The 20,287-nt window shown below is 46.8% G+C and overlaps 1 protein-coding gene across 4 annotated transcripts in view; it reads right to left on the bottom strand.

The window, feature by feature from the left end:
• Window positions 1–20,287, bottom strand: part of ZNF578 (zinc finger protein 578) — a 61,067-nt gene that overhangs the window by 4,499 nt on the left and 36,281 nt on the right. The window contains exons 3-5 of one of the 4 annotated variants that reach the window (XM_009436243.4): window positions 18,553–18,654; window positions 8,095–8,176; window positions 5,227–5,353 (exon numbers count right to left, since the gene is read on the bottom strand). In XM_009436243.4, the coding sequence (XP_009434518.4) occupies window positions 5,227–5,353; window positions 8,095–8,157 (190 nt within the window). In that variant the 5' untranslated portion in view covers window positions 8,158–8,176; window positions 18,553–18,654. The remainder of the gene's footprint in view (window positions 1–5,226; window positions 5,354–8,094; window positions 8,177–18,552; window positions 18,655–20,287) is intronic. The other 3 variants (XM_054672730.1, XM_054672729.1, XM_063802233.1) reach the window with 3 other exon arrangements.

The following is a 20,287-nucleotide window of genomic DNA, read 5'->3' as shown; positions in this document are numbered from 1 at the left end:
AGGCTGAGACAGGAGAATCACTTGAACTGGGGAGGCAGAGGTTGCAGTGAGCCGACATGTCACCCCTGCACTCCACACTGGGCGACAAAGTGAGACTCTGCCTCAAACAGAAAAAAAAAAAGGAAAAAAAAAAAAACTTAATACAATACTTTTCTCAATAAATGTCATAAAATTACATATATCCACACAGAACAGGCACATAGTGACTTTTGAAACCATTTTTTGTAGTTTTATTTTTTTGAGACAGAGTCTTGCATTCCAGCTTGGAGTGCCATGGTGCCATCTCAGCTCACTGCAACCTCTGCCTGCTGGGTTGAAGTGATTCTCCTGCCTCAGCCTCTTAAGTACCTGGGATTACGGGCACACACCACTATGACTGGCTAGTTTGTGTGTTTTTAGTAGAGACCGGGTTTCACCATGTTGGCCAGGCTGGTCTCCACCCCCTTTGGCCTCCCAAATTTCTGGGATTGCCGGTGTGAGCCACTGCACCTGGTGGCACTTTTGACATTAACGAGTGGAGTGTGTCAGTTATATTGCATACCACATACTGAAAAGCCATATGCAAAATTATAAAAATTAATTAATAAAATATTGTAACCCATGATAAAACCAGCAAGCAAATAAGTACATTTATACAGCCTGCAGAATTCTAAACAATTCCCTCTTAAGAAAAAAGCCACAACATCTACTTAACCACCAGCACACAATATAAGAACTGAAATACATGTTAAGATCACTACCTTCTCATGTATGAGGTCAAGAAAATACACAGCATTATAAGGAATAAGAACTGACTAACGGCTGGGCACGACGACTCACAACTGTAATCCCAGCACCTTGGGAGGCTGAGGCAGGTGGAGCACGAGGTCAGGAGTTCGAGAACAGGCTGGCCAACATGGGGAAACTGCATCTCTACTAAGAACACCAAAACATCAGCCGGGTGTGGTGGCGGGTGCCTGTTATCTCAGCTACTTTGGAGGCTGAGGCAAAAGAATGTTTTGAACCCAGGAAGCGGAGGTTGCAGTGAGCCGAGATCGTGCCATTGCACTCCAGCCTGGGTGACAGGGCAGGACTCCATCTCAAAAAAAAAAAAAAAAAAAAAAATTGACTAATAGTGTAGAAAAGTGCAACTATGATGTCACAACTACAGTTATGTTCGTATTGGCTAAAAGCGATTATCAGATTTCTTTTTTTTTTTTTTTTTTTGAGACAAGAGTTCCACTCTTGTTGCCCAGGCTGCAGTGCAATGGTGCAATATCAGCTCACCACAACCTACGCCTCCTGGGTTGAAGCAATTCTCCTGCCTCAGCCTCCTCAGTAGCTGGGATTATAGGCATTCACCACCACACCCGGTAATTTTGTATTTTTAGTAGAGATGGGGTTTCTCCTGTTGGTTAAGTTGGTCTTGAACTCCCAGCCTCAGGTGATCCACCCACCTCGGCCTCCCAAAGTGCTAGGATTACAGGCGAGAGCCACCGCGCTCGGTCCACTATCATCTGATAGTGGACCAATAGAACCAATAGGATGTTCCTGCAGATGGGGCCTTTTAGAGAATTTGGTCATGGGTGTTGACTAATTGTGAATAGGACTAAGGCTTTTAATATCTTTCTTTCTTTTTCTCTCTTTCACTTTCTCTTTCTCTCTCTCTCTATTTCTTTTGTGATGGAGTCTTGCTCTGTCACCCAGGCTGGAGTGCAGTGGTGCAGTCTCGGCTCACTGCAACTTTGCCTCCCGGGTTCAAGTGATTCTCCTGCCTCAGCCTCCCAAGTAGCTGGGACTACAGGCATGCACCACCACGCACAGAAAATTTTTATATTATTAGTAGCAATGGGGTTTCACCATGTTGGCCAGGATGGTCTCGATCTTTTGACTTCGTGATCTGCACTGCGCGGCCTCCGAAAGTGCTGGGATTACAGGCATGAGACACCGTGCCCCGCCTCTTTATTTATTTTTGATTCAGAGTTTCACTGTTGTTGCCCAGGCTGGAGAGCAATGGTATGATCTCGGCTCACCATAACCTCCACCTCCCAGATTCAAGTGAGTCTCCTGCCTCAGCCACCCGAGTAGCTGGGATTACAGGCATGTGCCACCACTCCCGGCTAATTTTGTAGTTTTAGTAGAGATGTGGTTTCTCCATGTTGGTCAGGCTGGTCTCAAACTCCCGACCTCGTGTGATTTGGCCGTCTCAGCCTCCCAAAGTGCTGGGATTACACTCATGAGCCAGCTCGCCCAGCCAGGACTAGTGATTTATAAAAAGAGACAGTAAAGAGCTGATTGCCTGCTCCTCTTTCCCCCATGTCAGGACACAGCAGGAAGACGGCTGGGCTAAACTACGAAGAAGGCTCTTACCAGGAGCCAATCTAGCTGACATCTTGCTCTTGGATTTCCCACTTTCCAGATTAATGAGAAATAAATTTCTATGTCTTAAGCTTTCCAGTTTCAGCTATTTCTTTTTTTGTCTGTTTTTGAGACCGAGTCATGCTTCATCACCCAGGCTGGAGTGCAGTGGCACGATTCTCCTACCTAAATAGAGTCTCGTGCCTCAGCCTCGTGAGTAGCTGGGACTACAGACACATGCCACCATGCCTGGCTAATTTTTTTGTTTTGTTTTGTGGCAAACGGAATCTAACTCTGTCACACAGGCTGGAGTGCAGTGGCGTGATCATGGCTCACTGCACCATCCGCCTCCCAGGTTCAAGTGATTCTCCCATCTCAGCCTCTCAAGAAGCTGGGATTACAGGTGCATACCAACATGCCCAGCTAATTTTTGTGTTTTTACTAGATACGGGGTTTCACCATGTTGGCCAGGCTGGTCTCGAACTTCTGACCTCAAGTGATCCACCCATCTCGGCCTCCCAAAATATTGGGATTATAGGCGTGAGCCATCACGACCATCCAGTTTTTTTCAATTTAGTAGATTCAAGGTTTCATTATGTTTGCCCGACTGCTCTCAAACTCCTGACCTCAAGCCATCTACCCACCTCAGCCTTTCAAAGTGCTGGAAATAGAGGCATAAGCCACTGCGGCTGACCAGTCTAAGCTATTTCTAACAGAACGATGAAATGAGTGAGACAGGAAAAGGGGCATCTCATCATCAACATCACGAAAGGCTGACAAATCTTATTAAACAAAGGAAGTTTAGAGTCTGTCCTGTAAAACTTATAATATATGAAGCCATCTAATAATATTCACTTGTTTTAAAAAGCAGGTGGATGAATCACAAGTAGAAACTCCATCTCTACTAAAAATACAAAAATCAGCCAGGCTTGCGCCAGGCATAATGGGCAGGTGGATCAAGAGATCAGCAGTTCAAGACCAGCCAGGACAGTATGGTGAAACACTGTCTCCACTAAAAAAATACAAACAAGTATTAGCCGGGCATGGTGGTGAACATCTGTAATTTCAGCTACTCAGAAGGCTGAGGTAGGAGATTGCTTGACCTGGGAGGTGGAGGTTGCACTAAGCTGAAATTGCACCACTGCACTCCAGCCTGGGTGACAGAGCAATACTCCATCTTAAAAAAAAAAAAAAAAAAAAAAAGAAACTGTACCTTTAATAGAGATGTGGTTTCACCATGTTGGCCAGGCTGGTCTCGAACTCCTGACCTCAGGTGATTCACCCACCTCAGCCTTCCAAAGTGCTGGGATTACAGGCATGGGCCACCGCACCCAGCCTGGTAGTATTGTTCATAATAGTAAAGAGAAAAAACCAACCCAGATATCCATCGACAGATAAATATATGAGGAAAATGTGGTATACACATAAAATGGAGTATTATTCAGCCTTAAAAACAAACTCAGTTGGGGCCAGGGGTGGTGGCTCATGCCTGTAATCCCAGCAGTGTGGAATCCAAGGCAAGTGAACCACGTCAGGCCAGGCTATCAAAAGAAGCCTGGCCAACATGGTGAAACTGCCATCTGTAATAGAACTACCAAAAATTACTAGGGTGTGGTGACACATGCCTGTAATCCCAGCCACTCAAGAGGCTGAGGCAGGAGAATCACTTGAATCCAATAGGTGGAGGGTGCAGTGAGCCAAGATCAAGCCACTGCACTCAAGCCAGGGAAACAGAGTGAGACTCTGACTCAAAAAAAAAAAACAACATAGAAACTAACAAGTTGAAAGCCACTGTGTCTGAAGGAAATGACAGTAGAACTAAACTATGGAAACCTCATTCAACCTCACAAGCTCCCTAAATAAGATTGATGAAAACCATATCTCTTACAGGGTTGACCCTACAACAAACTGAACATAGGTTTTCTTGTTAAAAATGAACAATGGGCCAGGCGCAGTGGCTCACGCCTGTAATCCCAGCACTTTGGGAGGTCGAGGAGAGTGGATCACAAGGTCAGGAGATCGAGACCATCTTGGCTAACACGGTGAAACCCCGTCTCTACTAAAAATACAAAAAAAACTAGCTGGGCATGGTGGCGGGCACCTGTAATCCCAGCTACTCAGGAGGCTGAGGCAGGAGAATGGCTTGAACCCGGGAGGCGGAGCTTACAGTGAGCCGAGATCGTGCCACTGCAGTCGGCCTGGGTGAAAGAGCGAGACTGTCTCAAAAACAAAAACAAAAACAAAAACAAAAAAAAAATGAACAATGACATATATTGGTGTGAAAAATGTGAAATGAACAAGAGTTCAGTCAACAGCCTCATACATATGAGGCTGTGAGCCCGAATGATGTCCCCGCTAGGAGAAATTTCAACACCACTGACTGCTGCTTAGAGAAGATGATCATTAGTTTATGGGATGAACATTGTCACAGTGCCAGTGAGAGACGCTTCTGTGATGCTCCTCAAAAACCAGAATGAGCTGGGCATGGTGGCTCACACCTGTAATCCCAGCACTTTGGGAGGCCAAGGTGGGCGGATCACCTGAGGTCTGGAGTTAGAGACGAGCCTGACCAACATGGAGAAACCCCATCTCTACTAAAAATACAAAGTTAGCTGGGTGTGGTGGCGCATGCCTATAATCCCAGCCCCTCGGGAGGCTGAGGCAGGAGAATCACTTGAACCCGAAAGGTGGAGGTTATGATGAGCCGATATACCATTGCTCTCCAGCCTGGGCAACAAAAGCAAAGATCCATCTCAAACCAAACAAACAATCAAACAATCAAACAAAAAAACCACGTATGGGGCAAAATCACAAAAGAGGATACAAAACCAGGAAGAGCCAAGACAGACAAGAGCAGACTCCTCATGTCTGCAGGGACATTTTCCTCACCCACAGCCTCCAGGTTCCTGTAGTTCTCCAACATCACTTCCCTGTACAAAGCCCTCTGCGCAGGGTTCAGGAATTTCCACTCTGCCAATGAGAATTCTATAGCCACATCCCTGAAAGTCAAGCGTCCCTAAAATGAAACACACATTTCAACAAAACATTATGGAGGATTGAGTTATCACCTTCACAGGAAATGAGAAAAGAGAAAATAAGTATTTCTTTGATCAAAGACTGTGTTGTGACAAAACCACGTTAAGGTATTTTTGAATATTTTTTTCTCAATAGTTGCATTTTATTGTACTTTTCCTTGAAAGATTTTAAGATCCCATAAGTCACTATGGAAGTCTCGATTTTATGGACAATATAAAAACTATATAAATAAAAAGGAAACACAGGGCTGGGCATGGTGGTTCACGCTTGTAATACCAATGCTTCAGGAGGCCAAGGTGGGCAGATTATTTGAGGTCAAGAGTTCGAGACCACCCTGGCCAATGTGGTGGAAACCTGTCTCCACTAAAAATATAAAAATTAGACGGGCATTGTGGCAGGCACCTGTAATCCCAGCTACACAGGAGGCTGAGGCAGGAGAATCACTTGAAGTCAGGAGATGGAGGCCGCAGTGAGCCAAGATCACACCACAACACTCAATCCACGGCAACAGACTGACACTCCATGTAAAAAAAAAAGCAATGCCAGGCATGGCTCTCACCTGTAATCCCAACATTTTGGGAGACCAATGTGGGCAGATAATGTGGTCAAGAAATCGAGACCATCCTGGCCAACATGGCAAAACCATGTCTCTAATAAAAATACAAAAATTAGCTGGGTGTCGTGGTGTGGACCTGTACTCCCAGCTACTCAAGAGGCTGAGGCAGGAGGATCGCTTGAATCCGGGAGGCGGAGGTTGCAGTGAGCTGAGATTGCACCACTGCACTTTAGCCTGGCAACAGAGCAAGACTCCATCTCAAAAAAAAAAAAAGCAAACACAGGGTTTTCTCTACAGACATGTCAGATATTATGTTCAACATACGAGCTGATATTTAGTCTCTAGATGAGCTAAGATACAAGTGGTGTTTCAGAGAGGACAAAGACGAATGGCTTTCAAAGAAAAGTCCGAATCTAAAAACTATCATGATTGGTCAGTCTCAGTGGCTCATGCCTGTAATCCCAGCACTTGGGAGACCGAGGTGAGTGGATCACGAGGTCAGGAGTTCAAGACCAGCCTGGGAACATGCTGAAACCACATCTCTACTAAAAATACAAAAAACTTAGCCAGGCGTGACAGCGAATGCCTGTAATCCCAGATACTCCGGAGGCTGAGGCAAAAGAATTGCTTGAAGCCGGAAGGCAGAGGTTGCAGTGAGCTGAGATCCCGCCACTGCAATACAGCCTGGGCAACAGAGAGAGACTCCATCTCAAAAAAGTGCAGAGTCCAGCCGGGCTGGCTGTCTCCCATCTGGAATGCCAGCAATTTGGGAGGCCAAGAGGGGAGGATCACTGGAGGCCAGGATATCAAGGCTGTAGCAAGCTATGATTGCATTACTGCACTCCAGCCTGGACAACAAAATAAAAATACAATATAAAAAATAAGGCCAGACATGGTGGTGCACACCTTTAATCCCAGCATTTGGGGAGTCCAAGACAGGCAGATCACAAGGTCAGGAGTTTGAGACCAGCCTAAAGAACATAATGAAACCCTGTCTCAACTAAAAGTACAAAAACTAGCTGGGTGTGGTGGTGCATCCTGTAGTCCCAGCAACTTGGGAGGCTGAGGCAGAAGAATTGCTTGAAACCCAGAGGGAGAGGATGCAGTGAGCCGAGATCCTGCCATTGCACTCCAGCTTTGGTGACTGAGCGAGACTCCATCTTAAAATACATACATACATATGGTGACCCATGCCTATCACTCAGGCTCTTTGGGAGTCTAAAGGAGGGATTAGTTGAGCCCAGGAGTTTGAGGCTGCTGTAAACTCTGAATTGTGCCATTGTACTCCAGAACTAAGCCACAGAGCAACACCTTCTCTCTCCCTCTCTTTTTCTTTTGAGACAGAGTCTCGCTCCGTTTCCCAGGCTGGAGTGCAGTGGCAAAATTTCAGTGTATGGTAACCTCCACCTCCTGGGCTCAAGCGATTCTCCTGCCTCAGTCTCCTAAGTAGCTGAGATTACAGGCATGCACCGCCACACACAGCTAATTTTTGTATTTTTAGTAGAGATGGGGTTACCCATGTTGGCCAGGCTGGTCTTGAACTCCTGACCTCAAGTGATCTTCCTGCCTTGGCCTCCCAAAGTGCTGTGATTACAGGTGTGAGCCATTGCACCTGGACCAACATCCCGTCTCTTAAAACAAAACAAAAAGTTTGGAGACAGAGACATCTTGATCTACTAGTGTGGCTTCAAATGCATTACCAAATGAGATACAAAATACCTCCCCTTATTCGTCTCCTTTCCCAGAATTTGCCACATTGTCTGGGCACATTAACATATGTATTTCATATGCAGTTTCTCTAATCTGGTCCACAAAGAGCTGACATCCAGATGTGGCCCCTGAACAATCCAGGCTGCCCAGCAGCAATGACATCAACGGGCCCACACCCCATGTTAATCCATGTCTGGGTGTGAGCCCTTCCCAGGACCATGCCCAGTGGAGCCTCTTCCCAAGTTCATGTCACTGGGTCACAGGAGATGGAATTCTTTTGAGCAAATGAGAGGAACTGAGGGCAGGCATGGGTGAGTGCAAGCAAACGTGTCAGGCAAAATGCTTCAGACTCAGAAAAGACTGGCTGCTACAATACATTACTACAATACAATATAATACTACTACATTTCAGAAAGGAAAGAGACAGATTAATCCACAGAGGAATATCACTTCACCTGAGGAAGAGCCATGCCTGGCTCCTTTCCTTTCCTCTTCTGAGCTGCTTCCTCACGTAACATAAGTCTTTAGAAATCAATCCTGTATGTAGAAGAAAAATAAGACTTCAGGTTAGATATGACTCACTCCCTTCCTGTGATAAAAACACAGGAACGGGGAGACATCACCCTGTACAAAGAAGCCCCCCCCCACTGCCCACTGCACCAGAGATCATGCAGACATAAGAAAGTCCCACAGGAAGACCTATAAGTGTATGTTTGACCCCAGTCTTCAGATCTCGCCCCCCTCCTGGAGCAGCCACCACACACGGGGCAGCAGTGGGGAGCTGGGCTGGACTGATCTCCCCTTCAGGGCACAGACCCATCCCTGATCAAACCGCATCCAGAGGACAGCCCCTCACCTCTCTGTGGATCACAGGCTGAGCTCAGCCCTCAGAAATGGAGGACTCAGAGCTTCCATGCTCAATGCTGCACAGATGACAAGCACCTGCGCCACTGCAGGTATTACTGAGGGTGGGTTCCATCCCGTCAGAATAAGAATCCCTGCTAAAGCGGCACAAAAGCTCTATTTGCAAAATGCCTCTAGACTCTAATGTGAAGCCAGGGTTGAGCTCCACTCAGAGGGGGCGAGCCCAGCACAGCCCCACGTTCTGGCTCTGCCCTCCCCTTGGGGCCAAGTTCTCACCAGGATCCAGACAGTGGATGACAAAGGCACAAAAATAATCACAAAGAGGCCAGGCGCAGGGGCTCTCGCCTATAATCCCAGCACTTTGGGAGGCCGAGGCGGCTGGATCACAGGGTCAGGACTTCAAGACCAGACTGGCCAACATGGCGAAATGCTTTCTCTACTAAAAATACAAAAATTAGCTGGGCATGGTAGCGGGTGCCCATAATCCCAGCTATTCAGGAGGCTGAGGCAGGAGAATTGCTTGAAGCCAGGAGACAGAGGTTGCAGTGAGCCGAGATCCCACCACTGCACTCCAGCCTGGGTGACACAGCAAGACTCCATCTCAAAAAAAAAAAAAAGTCACACAAAACAGTCAATGTGGACCAGAGGAAAATAAATCTTGGGGCCCCAAATCACTAAGCAAAAGGGAAAAGTCAAGCTGGGAACTGCTTAGGGAACCAGACTCCCCTTCTATTCAAAGTCACCCCTCTGCTCCCTCACATACATGCCTATCTGAGTGCCTCCTTTGAAAGGCTAATCAAACTCAAAAGAAAGACCCAGCATAGTGGCTCAGGACTGTAATCCCAGCACTGTGGGAGGCCGAGGCAGGCAGATCACTTGGGGTCAAGAGGTCGACACCGTCCCAGCCAACATGGTGAAAAGACATCTCTACTAAAAATACAAAAATGATCTGGGCATCTACTTGGGAAGCTGAGGCAGGAGAATCACTTGAACCCAGGAGGCAGAGGTTGCAGTAAGCCAAGATCGTGCCACTGCACTCCAGCCTGGGTGACAAAATGGGACTTCATCTAAAAAAAAAAAAAGGAAATTCAAAAGATTGCAACCATTTGTGCCTCAGTTCTCTGTGACCTAAAAGCCCCTTCCCTGCTTCAAGTCTTCCTGCCTTTGTTTAAAGTTCTCCCAACTTCCCAGACCAAACCAATGTACTTCTTACATACACTGATTTATGTCTCATGTCTCCATAAAATGTATAAAATTAAGCTCTGCGCCGACCACCTTGGGCAAAATAAACTTTCTAAATTAACTGAGATCTCTGTAAGATTTTCTGGTTTCACAGCCGCAGTGTCGAATGAGGGCTGTGGGAGATCACAAAGGAAACCCGGAGAAGATGATATCAGAAGAAGGACCTAGGAAAGAAAGGCTGCTTGTCACTTGCAGCCGAGGGGAAGAGCATCCTAGAGAGAGGGACAGCTCAAGTGAAGGCCCTGAGACAGGAGCAACCTCAGCCCCAGGAAAAGGAAAGCGGCCCGTGTGGCTGGAGCAGTGGAAGAGAGGAGGGCACAGGTAGGAGATGAGGTCAGAGAGGTCCTGGGGGCACAGACCCATAGGAACATGGTCTTCAAACATTTTTCTCCCACAACCCAAAAGCATTTTGAAAGTCGACTGTGATCCCAGCTACTCGGGAGTCTGAGGAAGGAGAATCCCTTGATCCCAGGAGACAGAGGTTGCAGTGAGCTGATATCATGGCATTGCACTCCAGCCTCAGCCATAAGAGTGAAAATTCCTCTCAAAAAAAAAAAAAAAAAAAACAATTTGGAAGTGATGTATCTTCTCACTCTTTTCACATATACATGTACGTTTCTCTATGTATTATAAATTACAACACTTACAAATAATGTAATGTATTTCCCATATTTAAACTACGTGCTGTCAAGTTCAGCTAAGTTTTCAGAAGTACACATTCACTCTCATCTGAGATGTGCAGACTGCAAGGGAATGTGTTTGGGGATTTCGGAAGTCACTTATGGACAGCTGAAGATGGGGATGCCTGTTTGATGTCCCAGGAGAGAGCTGAGGAGACAACTGGACACAGGATTGTAGAGCTCAGGGTTGAGGCCTGCAGGGGACATGGGTAGGTGGGTTAAAGCTGTGAGATGATAACCTTCAAGGTGATTTGAGTCTAATCCCCTGTTTTTGCTCATCTTGGAGAACTGGAATTCATTTGAAATTTGAGTTAAAAATGACAACTACCCTCTCCCAGAAGAAAAGCCACACACTGTATTTTGTCAGTCGTTTCAGGGGTCAGTGTCACTGACTGAGCTTTTCCGATCTTATTCCTCACCTCTATGTTACAGGTGGGCTCACTGAGGCTCACAGCGGGAGACATTTCACCAAGTTATCCTGAGAAGCTCTGAAGTGAGGAGGAAGGAGGTGTGGCTGATTCCAATGTGATGGCCTGAAAGGGCCAATAGGCTGCCTTGGTCTTCCTCCTCTAGAAAATTCCAAGACCAGCCAGGAGTGGTGACCCACCCTTGAAATCCCAACACTTTGGGTAGCTGAGGCAGGCCAATCACTTGAGCCGAGAAGTCTGAGACCAACACGGGCAACATAGTAAACCCCATCTCTAACAAAAATACAAAAAATTAGCCAGGCCTCGTGGTATGCATCTGTGGTTCCAGCTACTTGGGAGGCTGATGCAAGATCACTTGAGCCCGGGAGGCAGAGGTTGCAGTGATCCAAGATTGTTCCACTGCATTCCAGCCTGGGTGATAGGGTGACACTCTGTCTTACAAAAAAAAAAAAAAAAGCGGCCAGGCGAGGTGGCTCATTCCTGTAATCCCATCATTTTGGCAGGCCAAAGTGGGCAAATCACAAGGTCAGGAGTTCAAGACCATCCTGGCCAATATGGTGACATCACGTCTCTACTAAAAATACACAAATTACCATCCTGGCTAACACGGTGAATGCCTGTCTCTACTAAAAATGCAAAAAATTCTCTGGGCGTGGTGGTGGGTGCCTGTAGTTCCAGCTTCTCCGGAGGCTGAGGGAGGACAATGGCATGAGCCAGGGAGGCGGAGCTTGCAGTGAGAGGAGATGGCGCCACTGCACTCCATCCTGGGCGACAGAGTGAGACTCCATCTCAAAAAAAAAAAAAACACAAATTAGCCAGGTGTGGTGGCAGGCACCTGTAGTCTCTGCTACTCGGGAGGCTGAGGCAAAAGAATTGCTTGAACCCGGGAGGTGGAGGTTGCAGTGAGCTGAGATCATGCCACTGCACTCCAGCCTGGGCGACAGAGTGAGACTCCATCTCAAAGAAAAACAAACAAACAAAAATTCCAGGACCATCTTATATACCTGAGCAAAGGAAACTTCTTTCGAGTTTTAAGGTTCTGATGGCATCAATCCCAAACATATCATTACTCACTCCCAGAAAAATGTTCAAAATACACCATGTGCACACATAAGAATAGGTGTTTAAAACACTGAAAAAGAGGCAGCTGTAGAAATGAGATCTGAGCAAATGCTTTCCTCATGAACACATGGGCTCTGCTAAACCAAGGTTCCAAGTCAATCCAGCCCATCCTTCAACATCTGCAGAGAATATTATGGACCAGAGGGACTTGAGGGGGACACTTACTTAGAAGCTCACAGATTACCATTTTTTCAGATGACATAAGAAAAGAAAATGGAATAGGCTACTTTAACTAAATTTTCATGTTAGGATAAAGAAAAAAGGTCCTTGATATCATTATCAAGTACACACTGAAACAACCTAACATCATATATCACATAGTAGAAAATGTTTTCGATATAGGATAAAGACTAGAAAGCAAACAGACCTCAATGTAAACTGAACACAATTTCACAGAGAAACAATTTTAAAATGTTTAAAAAATATAGATGTAATGAAATCCTGGCTCAAAGGAGAAATAGTTGAAAATATATCATACTTTGAAAACAATAAGGCCGGGCATGGTGACTCACACCTATAATCCCAGCACTTTGGGAGGCCAGGGCAGGAAGACCACAAGGTTAGCAGTTCGAGACCTGCCTGGCCAACATGGCGAAACTATGTCTCTACCAAAAATACTAAAATTAGCAGGGCATAGTGGTGCACAAGCACTTTGGGAGGCCAAGGTGGGCGGATCATGAAGTCAGGAGTTTGAGACCAGCCTGGCCAACATGCTGAAATCTGTCTCTACTAAAAGTACAAACATTAGCTGGGAGGGTGGTGGGCGTCTGTAATCCCAGCTACTCAGGAGGCTGAGGCAGGAGAATCGCTTGACCCCGGGAGGCGGAGGTTGCAGTGAGACGAAATCGTGCCACTGCACTCCAGCCTGGGTGACAGAGAGTCTCAACAAATAAATATATATATCTAAACATTAGCCAGGCCTCGTGGGGCGTGCCTGTGGCCCCAGCTACTCCGGAGGCTGAGGTGGGAAAATCACTTGAGCCCAGGAGGTTGCTGCGGCACTGAGATGTGATCCTGCCACTGCACTCCAGCCTGGACAACAGTAAGAGTGTCTCAAAAAAATAAAAATTAAAGGCTGGGCGCGGCGGCTCATGCCTGTAATCCCAGCACCTTGGGAAGCTGAAGCAGGAGGATCACCTGAGGTCAGGTGTTCAAGACCAGCCTGACCAAGATGGAGAAACCCCATTTCTACTGAAAATACAAAATTAGCCGGCCATGTGCTGCGTGCCTGTAATCATAACTACTTAGGAGGCTGAGGCAGGAGAATCACATGAACCCCACAGGCGAAGGTTGCAGTGACCGAGATTGCGCCATTGCACTCCAGCCTGGGTGACAGAGCGAGACTCTGTCTCAAATAAATAAATAAATAACAACTAATGAGGCCGAGCGCGGTGGCTCACGCCTGTAATCCCAGCACTTTGGGAGGCTGAGGTGGGCGGATCACGAGGTCAGGAGATCGAGACCATCCTGGCTAACACGGTGAAACCCCGTCTCTACTAAAAATACAAAAAATTAGCCGGGCGCGGTGGCGGGCGCATGTAGTCCAGCTACTCGGGAGGCTGAGGCAGGAGAATGGCGTGAACCTGGGAGGCGGAGCTTGCAGTGAGCCGAGATTGCGCCACTGCACTCCAGCCTGGGTGACAGAGCGAGACTCTGTCTCAAATAAATAAATAAATAACAACAAATGAGGCCGAGCGTGGTGGCTCATGCCTGTAATCGCAGCACTTTGGGAGGCCAACGAGGGTGGATCACGAGGTCATGAGTTCAAGAACCATCTTGCCAAGATGGTGAATCCTGTCTCTACTAAAAATACAAAAATCAGACAGGTGTGGTTGTGGGCGCCTATAATCCCAGCTGCTCGGGAGGCTGAGGCAGAAAATTGCTTGAACCCGGGAGGCAGAGGTTACAGTGAGTCCAGATCGCTCCACTCCACTCCAGCCTGCGTGACAGAGAGAGACTCCATCTCAAAAAGAAAAACAAAAAGACAACTAAACTAATTAAATGAGGAGGAACTAGAAAAAAGGAAACCAATTACAAAAAGAGAACAAAAGCACTTTAATACTCCTTTCATCACGTTCCATATAGTAACAGACTCAGTCACTTCTTACCCTACTTCTCTCCCCCACTCCCGACCCCAGCCATGAAAAGGGAAGAGGATGATCCACAACTAATGAGTCAAGTCACTGTCCTCTGGCTGAAGAGGGGTTGCAGAGGGAAGCTGCCTCTGACGCCATCATTATAAAATGCACCACACTTAGACACAGGAGTTTGGCAACTCTCATTCTCATCTGTATAATTTAAACTAATTTTAAATTTGTTACATTATAAACAGAGAAAACAACATGTCATCACTTCATCATCACATCCAATCAACTCACCGCTCATCTGCACTCAGGGTCCCCCTTCCTCTTCATTACTGCTTCCCTCCATCATTTTATACATAGCCCTTTCTCACTTTCTCTCTCCATCTGTTTCTTTTCTGCATTTCCCCCTGGGCTTCTGCTCATTTTATGCCCCTCTCCTGTTTTGCTCCATTCTTTTTTGTTTTTTTTTGAGACAGAGTTTCGCTCTTATTGCCCACCCTGAAGTACAATGGTGCGATCTCAGCTCACCACAACCTCTGCCTCCTGGGTTCAAGTGATTCTCCTGCCTCGGCCTCCTAATCCAAAATTAGCAGGGCATGGTGGCGCATGCCTGTAATCCCAGCTACTCAGGGGGTAGTATCGCAGGAGAATCGCTTCAACCCTAAAGGCAAAGACACTCATTAGCCAAGATCGTGCCATTGCACTCCAGCCTGGGCAACAGGAGTGAAACTCCACTTCAAAAAACTAATAATAATAATAATAATTAGTATGTAGGCCGGGCGCGGTGGCTCATCCCTGTAATCCCAGTACTTTGCAAGGCCAAGACAGGAGGAACCTTTGAGCCCAGGATTTTGAGACCACCCCGGGAAACATACTGAAACCCTGTTTCTACAAAAAAACAAACAAAGAAAAAAAAACCTACTAGCTGGGCTTGGTGTCTCACACCAGTGGTCTCAGCTACTCAGGAGACTGAGGGAGGAGGATTGCTTGAGCCTAGGAGGTTGAGGCTTCAGTTAGAGTAGATAACGCCATTGTACTCCAGCCTGGGCAATAGGGCCAGACCCTGTCTCAAAATATTAATTAATTAATTAAAAGTATTACATAATAACAGAAAGTGATTTTTTTTTTTTTACACATCACTGCCCCACTTCCTACCCCACCCTGGGAAAAGGGAAGAGAGTGACTCACAACTGAATGTCACTGCCCTCAGGCTGAATAGGGATTCCAAGTGGAAGCTGACCTCTGATACCAATATTTATAGAATGTACATGACTCACAGATAGGACTTTTAAAATTCTCAAACTCATCTGTATAATTTAAATAAGTTATTAGATTATATACACAGAAGTCAACATGTCACAACTAATCATATCCAATGAACCCACACACTCCTCTGTACCCAAAGTCCCCCACCCTTTTTTTCTTTTGAGACAGGGTCTTGCTCTTTTGACCAGGCTGGAGTACAGTGGCATGATCTCTGCTCACAGCAGCCTGGAGCTCCTGGGCTCAAGTGATCCTCCAGCCTCTGCCTACAGAGTAGCTGAAATTACAGGTGCACGCTATCATGCCAGGTTAAATTTTTTTTTCTTTTTTTTTTTGACAGCGATGGCGGGTCTCACTATTTTGCCTAGGCTGGTCTTGAACTCCTGGACTCAAGCAATCCCTCTGCCTCAGTCTCCTAAAGTGCTGGGATTACAGGCTTGAGCCACTGCGCCCGGCCCCTCTTTCTTCATTACTGTGCTTCCCTCCCTAATTCTTTACACATCTCTCATTCTCCCCTTCTCTCTCTAGCTCTTGTTTTCTTGTCTTTTTCCCTGGGATTCTGCTCCTCATTTTGTACCCCTCTCCTCTCCTGCTATTTATTGCATTCTTCCCTCTATTACTTCTCTTCCACCTCTTCTGCTCCATCCACACAACTTATTTAACCACTTTTTTTTTTTTTGGACGGAGTTTTGCTCTTGTTGCCCAGGCTGGAGTGAAATGGTGAGATCTCGGCTCACCACAACCTCCGCCTCCCAGGTTCAAGCGATTCTCTGGCCTCAGCCTCCCTAATAGCTGGCATTACAGGCATGTGCAACCGCGCCCGGCTAATTTTGCATTTTTAGTAGGGACGGGGTTTCTCCATGTTGGGCAGGCTGGTCTCGAACTCGGGACCTCAGGTGATCTGCCCGCTTCAGCCTCCAAAACTGCTGGGATTACAGGCATAAGCCACCGCGCCTGGTCCTTACTTAACCGCTTGTTGCCCTTCTCCCCAATCTTTCGATCGTCCTCAATCTCTATATATTACCGCCTCTTATCTCTGCGTCTCCTCTGCTCTCCCTGTTAAATTCTCTCTTCCCTGTTATACCCCCCTGTCCCCACTCTCTAGCACCCCAGATCCCCAGGTGTCCTCCCTGCTGTGTTTCTCCCTCGGTTCTCCTTGCCACCAGCAAAACTCTGCGGGTTTGGAGTAAGACTCCTGCATCGCGGAGAAGCGCATTTTCCGGGGGGTGGAGCTGGGCAGGCAAGAATACCCCGGGCAAAGGACAAGCCCGTGGGACCTGCCCAATGCTGGTTCAGGGGAAGCGGTGACTGCGGAGGGAAGACTTCGGGAGCAGCAGGGCCCGGCACGAGGAGGGACGTAGGGGGCGACGGCGCCTTAAGACAAGGGTGACACCTGCAGGATTCCAGGACCAGGCAGAAGACGCAGCCTCCCCAGGACTGGGCCCGGGGCGCTGTGCTCCACGGGCCGAGGCTGGGAGGCGCCCAGGGCGGGAATCCACCTCGCGGGTGAGGACTTTAAGAAGCACAGGGCGGGAGAGTCAGAAAAAGGTTTTGAGCAGGAAAATTACGCTATAGAAGTGTATACATTGTCCTACAGCAGAAAGACCAGGGACTGGACCAGCCTCCGGACGACTTCAAACCCAAAAGGAAGCAACTCCCGGACTCTTACGGGGACATCTCAATTTGCTCTATGTGAAGGAAGACAAGCGAGAATTTCCAGGTCCGTGGGGACCCAAAGTCCTAGGGACAGAAGCGCCGGGGACCTGGCAAGCGCAGACTTAATACAAGACAGAGCGAAACTCACGTGCCGCGGTAGGACCTTCACTCCAAGAGATCCGCCTCGGGGTTTGCGCGCGCAGGACAGAAGCCAGGCCTGGGCGGGGCCCGCGAACAGTTTGGCGGGTCCTGGGCGGGGTAGGGTCGGGGCGCCAGGCGGAGAGACCTTGCCCTTTAGAACCGGCAGAGGGCGGGGCCGGGGCGGGACCTGTGCATCTCTTGGCCTGGCAGGCAGCTCCTCTGTTTTTTGGGTTTTTGGAGGTGAGAGCGGCCAGGAAGGTTGAAGCATGATTCAAAACCCTGGAATTGTCTGGAACGGGCATGCAAACTAAAATGTGAAATGCAAAGCCCTGCCTGGGCGGAACATATGATTTCATGCTGATGGCCCACAGAACAGAACAGAAATCCTCTCTCTTTCTATTCGCCATTCATTCAGGAGGGAGAGTCCACCCTGTGCTCAGCTTCAGAGACTTCCCTAGGGCCTCCGCCTGGGATGCGGGACTGAGTGCTCAGGGAAGGGAGGAGTGAGGTCACCACCTGCTGCTTAAACACAGCAGGGATGCGGGCACGGGGCGGAAGCCTGAGGTCCCAGCTACTCAGGAAGCAGCGGCCAGAGAATCGCTGAACCTGGGGGTTCAGGCCAGCCTGGCGACAAAGTAACACCCCCTCTCGCTGGGCTCCCTTCCTCGTCTCTCCCTCCTTTTTTTTTTTTTTTTTTTTGAGACAGAATCTCTCTCTGTCGCCCAGGCTGGAGTGCAGTGGCACGGTTTTGGCTAACTGCAAGCTCCAACTCCCGGGTTCACGCCATTCTCCTGCCTCAGCCTTTGGAGTAACGGATTTGAGGTGACCGCCACGACGCCCAGCTAATTTTTTGTATTTTTAGCAGAGATGGGGTTTCACCGTGTTAGCCAGGATGGTCTCAATCTCCTGACTTCGTGATCCTCCCTCCTCAGCCTCCCAAACTGCTTGGATTACAGATGTGAGCCACCCCACACGGCCTTGTTTTTTGTTTGTTTTACCGTTTTTAAATAAAATTTTTCATGGTGTAACATAGGGATCCAACATTATTCTTTTCCATGTGGATATCCAGTTAGTTGTCCCAGCACGTTTGTGAAAGAGATCTATTACTTTTTCTTTTTTTACTTTTTTCTTTTATTTTATTTTTAAGACAGAGTATTTCTCTGTGGCCCATGCTGGGGTGCAGTGGCGAGATCATGGCTCACTGCAGCCTCTGCCTCCTGGGTTGAAGCTATTCTTCTGCCTCAGCCTTTGGAGTAGCTGGTATTACAAGCGCACACGACCATGCCCAGCTAACTTTCGTATTTTTGCATATTTTCTAAATAAATGTCCTAAGAAAAGGGACGAAAGGAAAGCAAATCTCTTTCTTTATTTTCAAAGGAGGAATTAAACCTCTCATTTTTTGACTTATTTGCGATAGGGTGTAGCTCACTCACCCAAGCTGGAGTGTGGTGGCAAAAACAGGGCTCACTGCAGCCTTCAACTCCCTGGCTCAAGTGATCCTCCCACCTTTTTCATCATGCATTTGGAAGAGATATCTACAAAATATAAACATCAATACGTTTCCAATTAAGTCCAGATGGTAAATCATACTGAAATGTGTAAATATGACACAAAAAAATACTTATTTTAAACTTTCCAAACATGATCTTCAAAGTTTAGGAATACAAAAGGAGTAAGATTCTTTAATAAATAAAGGGCGATTACATGTCCTTCAAATCATTTCTATGGAAGCCTGTATCCAATCTCATGACAAAACTCTGACAGGGCACAAACATGTGTAAGCCTAAAGTCAGGAGTGTTTTTCCACTGTGACCCTAAATCTACTGTATACAAATAAATGCTAAAAGACCACACAATATACTATATTGGTAAATAATCCACAAGAAGCTTATGTAAGAGTAACCAAAATCAATGGAAATTCTGTATTGTCAAATAATCATAGCACAGAGAAGATAAGAAAAGATTCCAAAAATCAGCCAGGCGTGGTGGCGGTCACCTGCAGTCCCAGCTACTCGGGAGGCTGAGGCACAAGAATCCCTTGAACCTGGGAGGCGGAGATTGCAGTAAGCCCAGATTGTGCCACTGCACTCCAGCCTGGGTGACAGAGCAAGACTCCATCTCAAAAAAAAAAAAAAAAAATGTTAATACAATTTTTTTCTGAATACCTGTCTTAAAATTACCTATATCCATGCAGAACAGGGACTTATTGAAATTAACTAGTGCAGTGTGTCAGTTCCATTACTATCATATATGGAAAAGCCATATGTGAAATCTTAAATATTAATCAGTAAACTATTCTATCCCATGATAAAACCAGCAAGCAAATAATAAGTACATTTATACAGCCTGCAGAATTCTAAACAATTCTCTTAAGAAAAAAGCCACAACTTCTACTTAAAATCAGCACACACTATAAGACTGAAATACATGTTAAGATCACTACCTTCTGATGTATGAGTTCAAGTAAATACACAGCATTAAAAGGAATAAGAACTGACTAACAGTGTCAGAGGGTGCAATTGTGGTGTCACAGGTACAGTTACATAACACCAGGCAATAGAGCACTGTTATATATATGTATTGCCCTTAGTTATCTAGTGAACTGTGCGTAAAATATAAAACACAGAATGTGTACTGGGAAAATGTATAAACTGAGATCACAGAAAACATTGTATAAAACAAATTGCACAATAAAAACATCAAAAACCTGATGCAGGCTCCCTGGTCTGAATGTTTATATTGGCCAAAAGGGATGTTCAGAGTTCTTATTGTCCAATAGGATGTTTCTGCAGATGGTGTCTGTAAGAGAATTTGGTCATGGGTGGCCGGGCGCAGTGGCTTACGCCTGTAATCCCAGCACTTTGGGAGGCCAAGGTGGGCAGATCACGAGGTCAGGAGATAGAGATCATCCTGGCTACCAAGGTGAAACCCCATCTCTACTAAAAGTACAAAAAAATTAGCCGGGATTGGTGGCGGGCGCCTGTAGTCCCAGCTACTCGGGAGGCTAAGGCAGGAGAATGGCGTGAACCCGGGAGGCAGAGCTTGCAGTGAGCCAAGATCGCACCACTACACTTCAGGCTGGGCAATACAGTGAGAAAAAAAAAAAAAAAAGAATTTGGCCATGGGTGTTGACTACACGTGAATAGGACCAGTGTTTTTATTTTTATT

This window comes from Pan troglodytes, chromosome 20 (assembly GCF_028858775.2).
Source record: "Pan troglodytes isolate AG18354 chromosome 20, NHGRI_mPanTro3-v2.0_pri, whole genome shotgun sequence".
Lineage (NCBI taxonomy): Eukaryota > Metazoa > Chordata > Mammalia > Primates > Hominidae > Pan > Pan troglodytes.
Note: the sequence above shows the minus strand (reverse complement) of the source record. Positions and strands in the feature narration are given on the sequence as shown.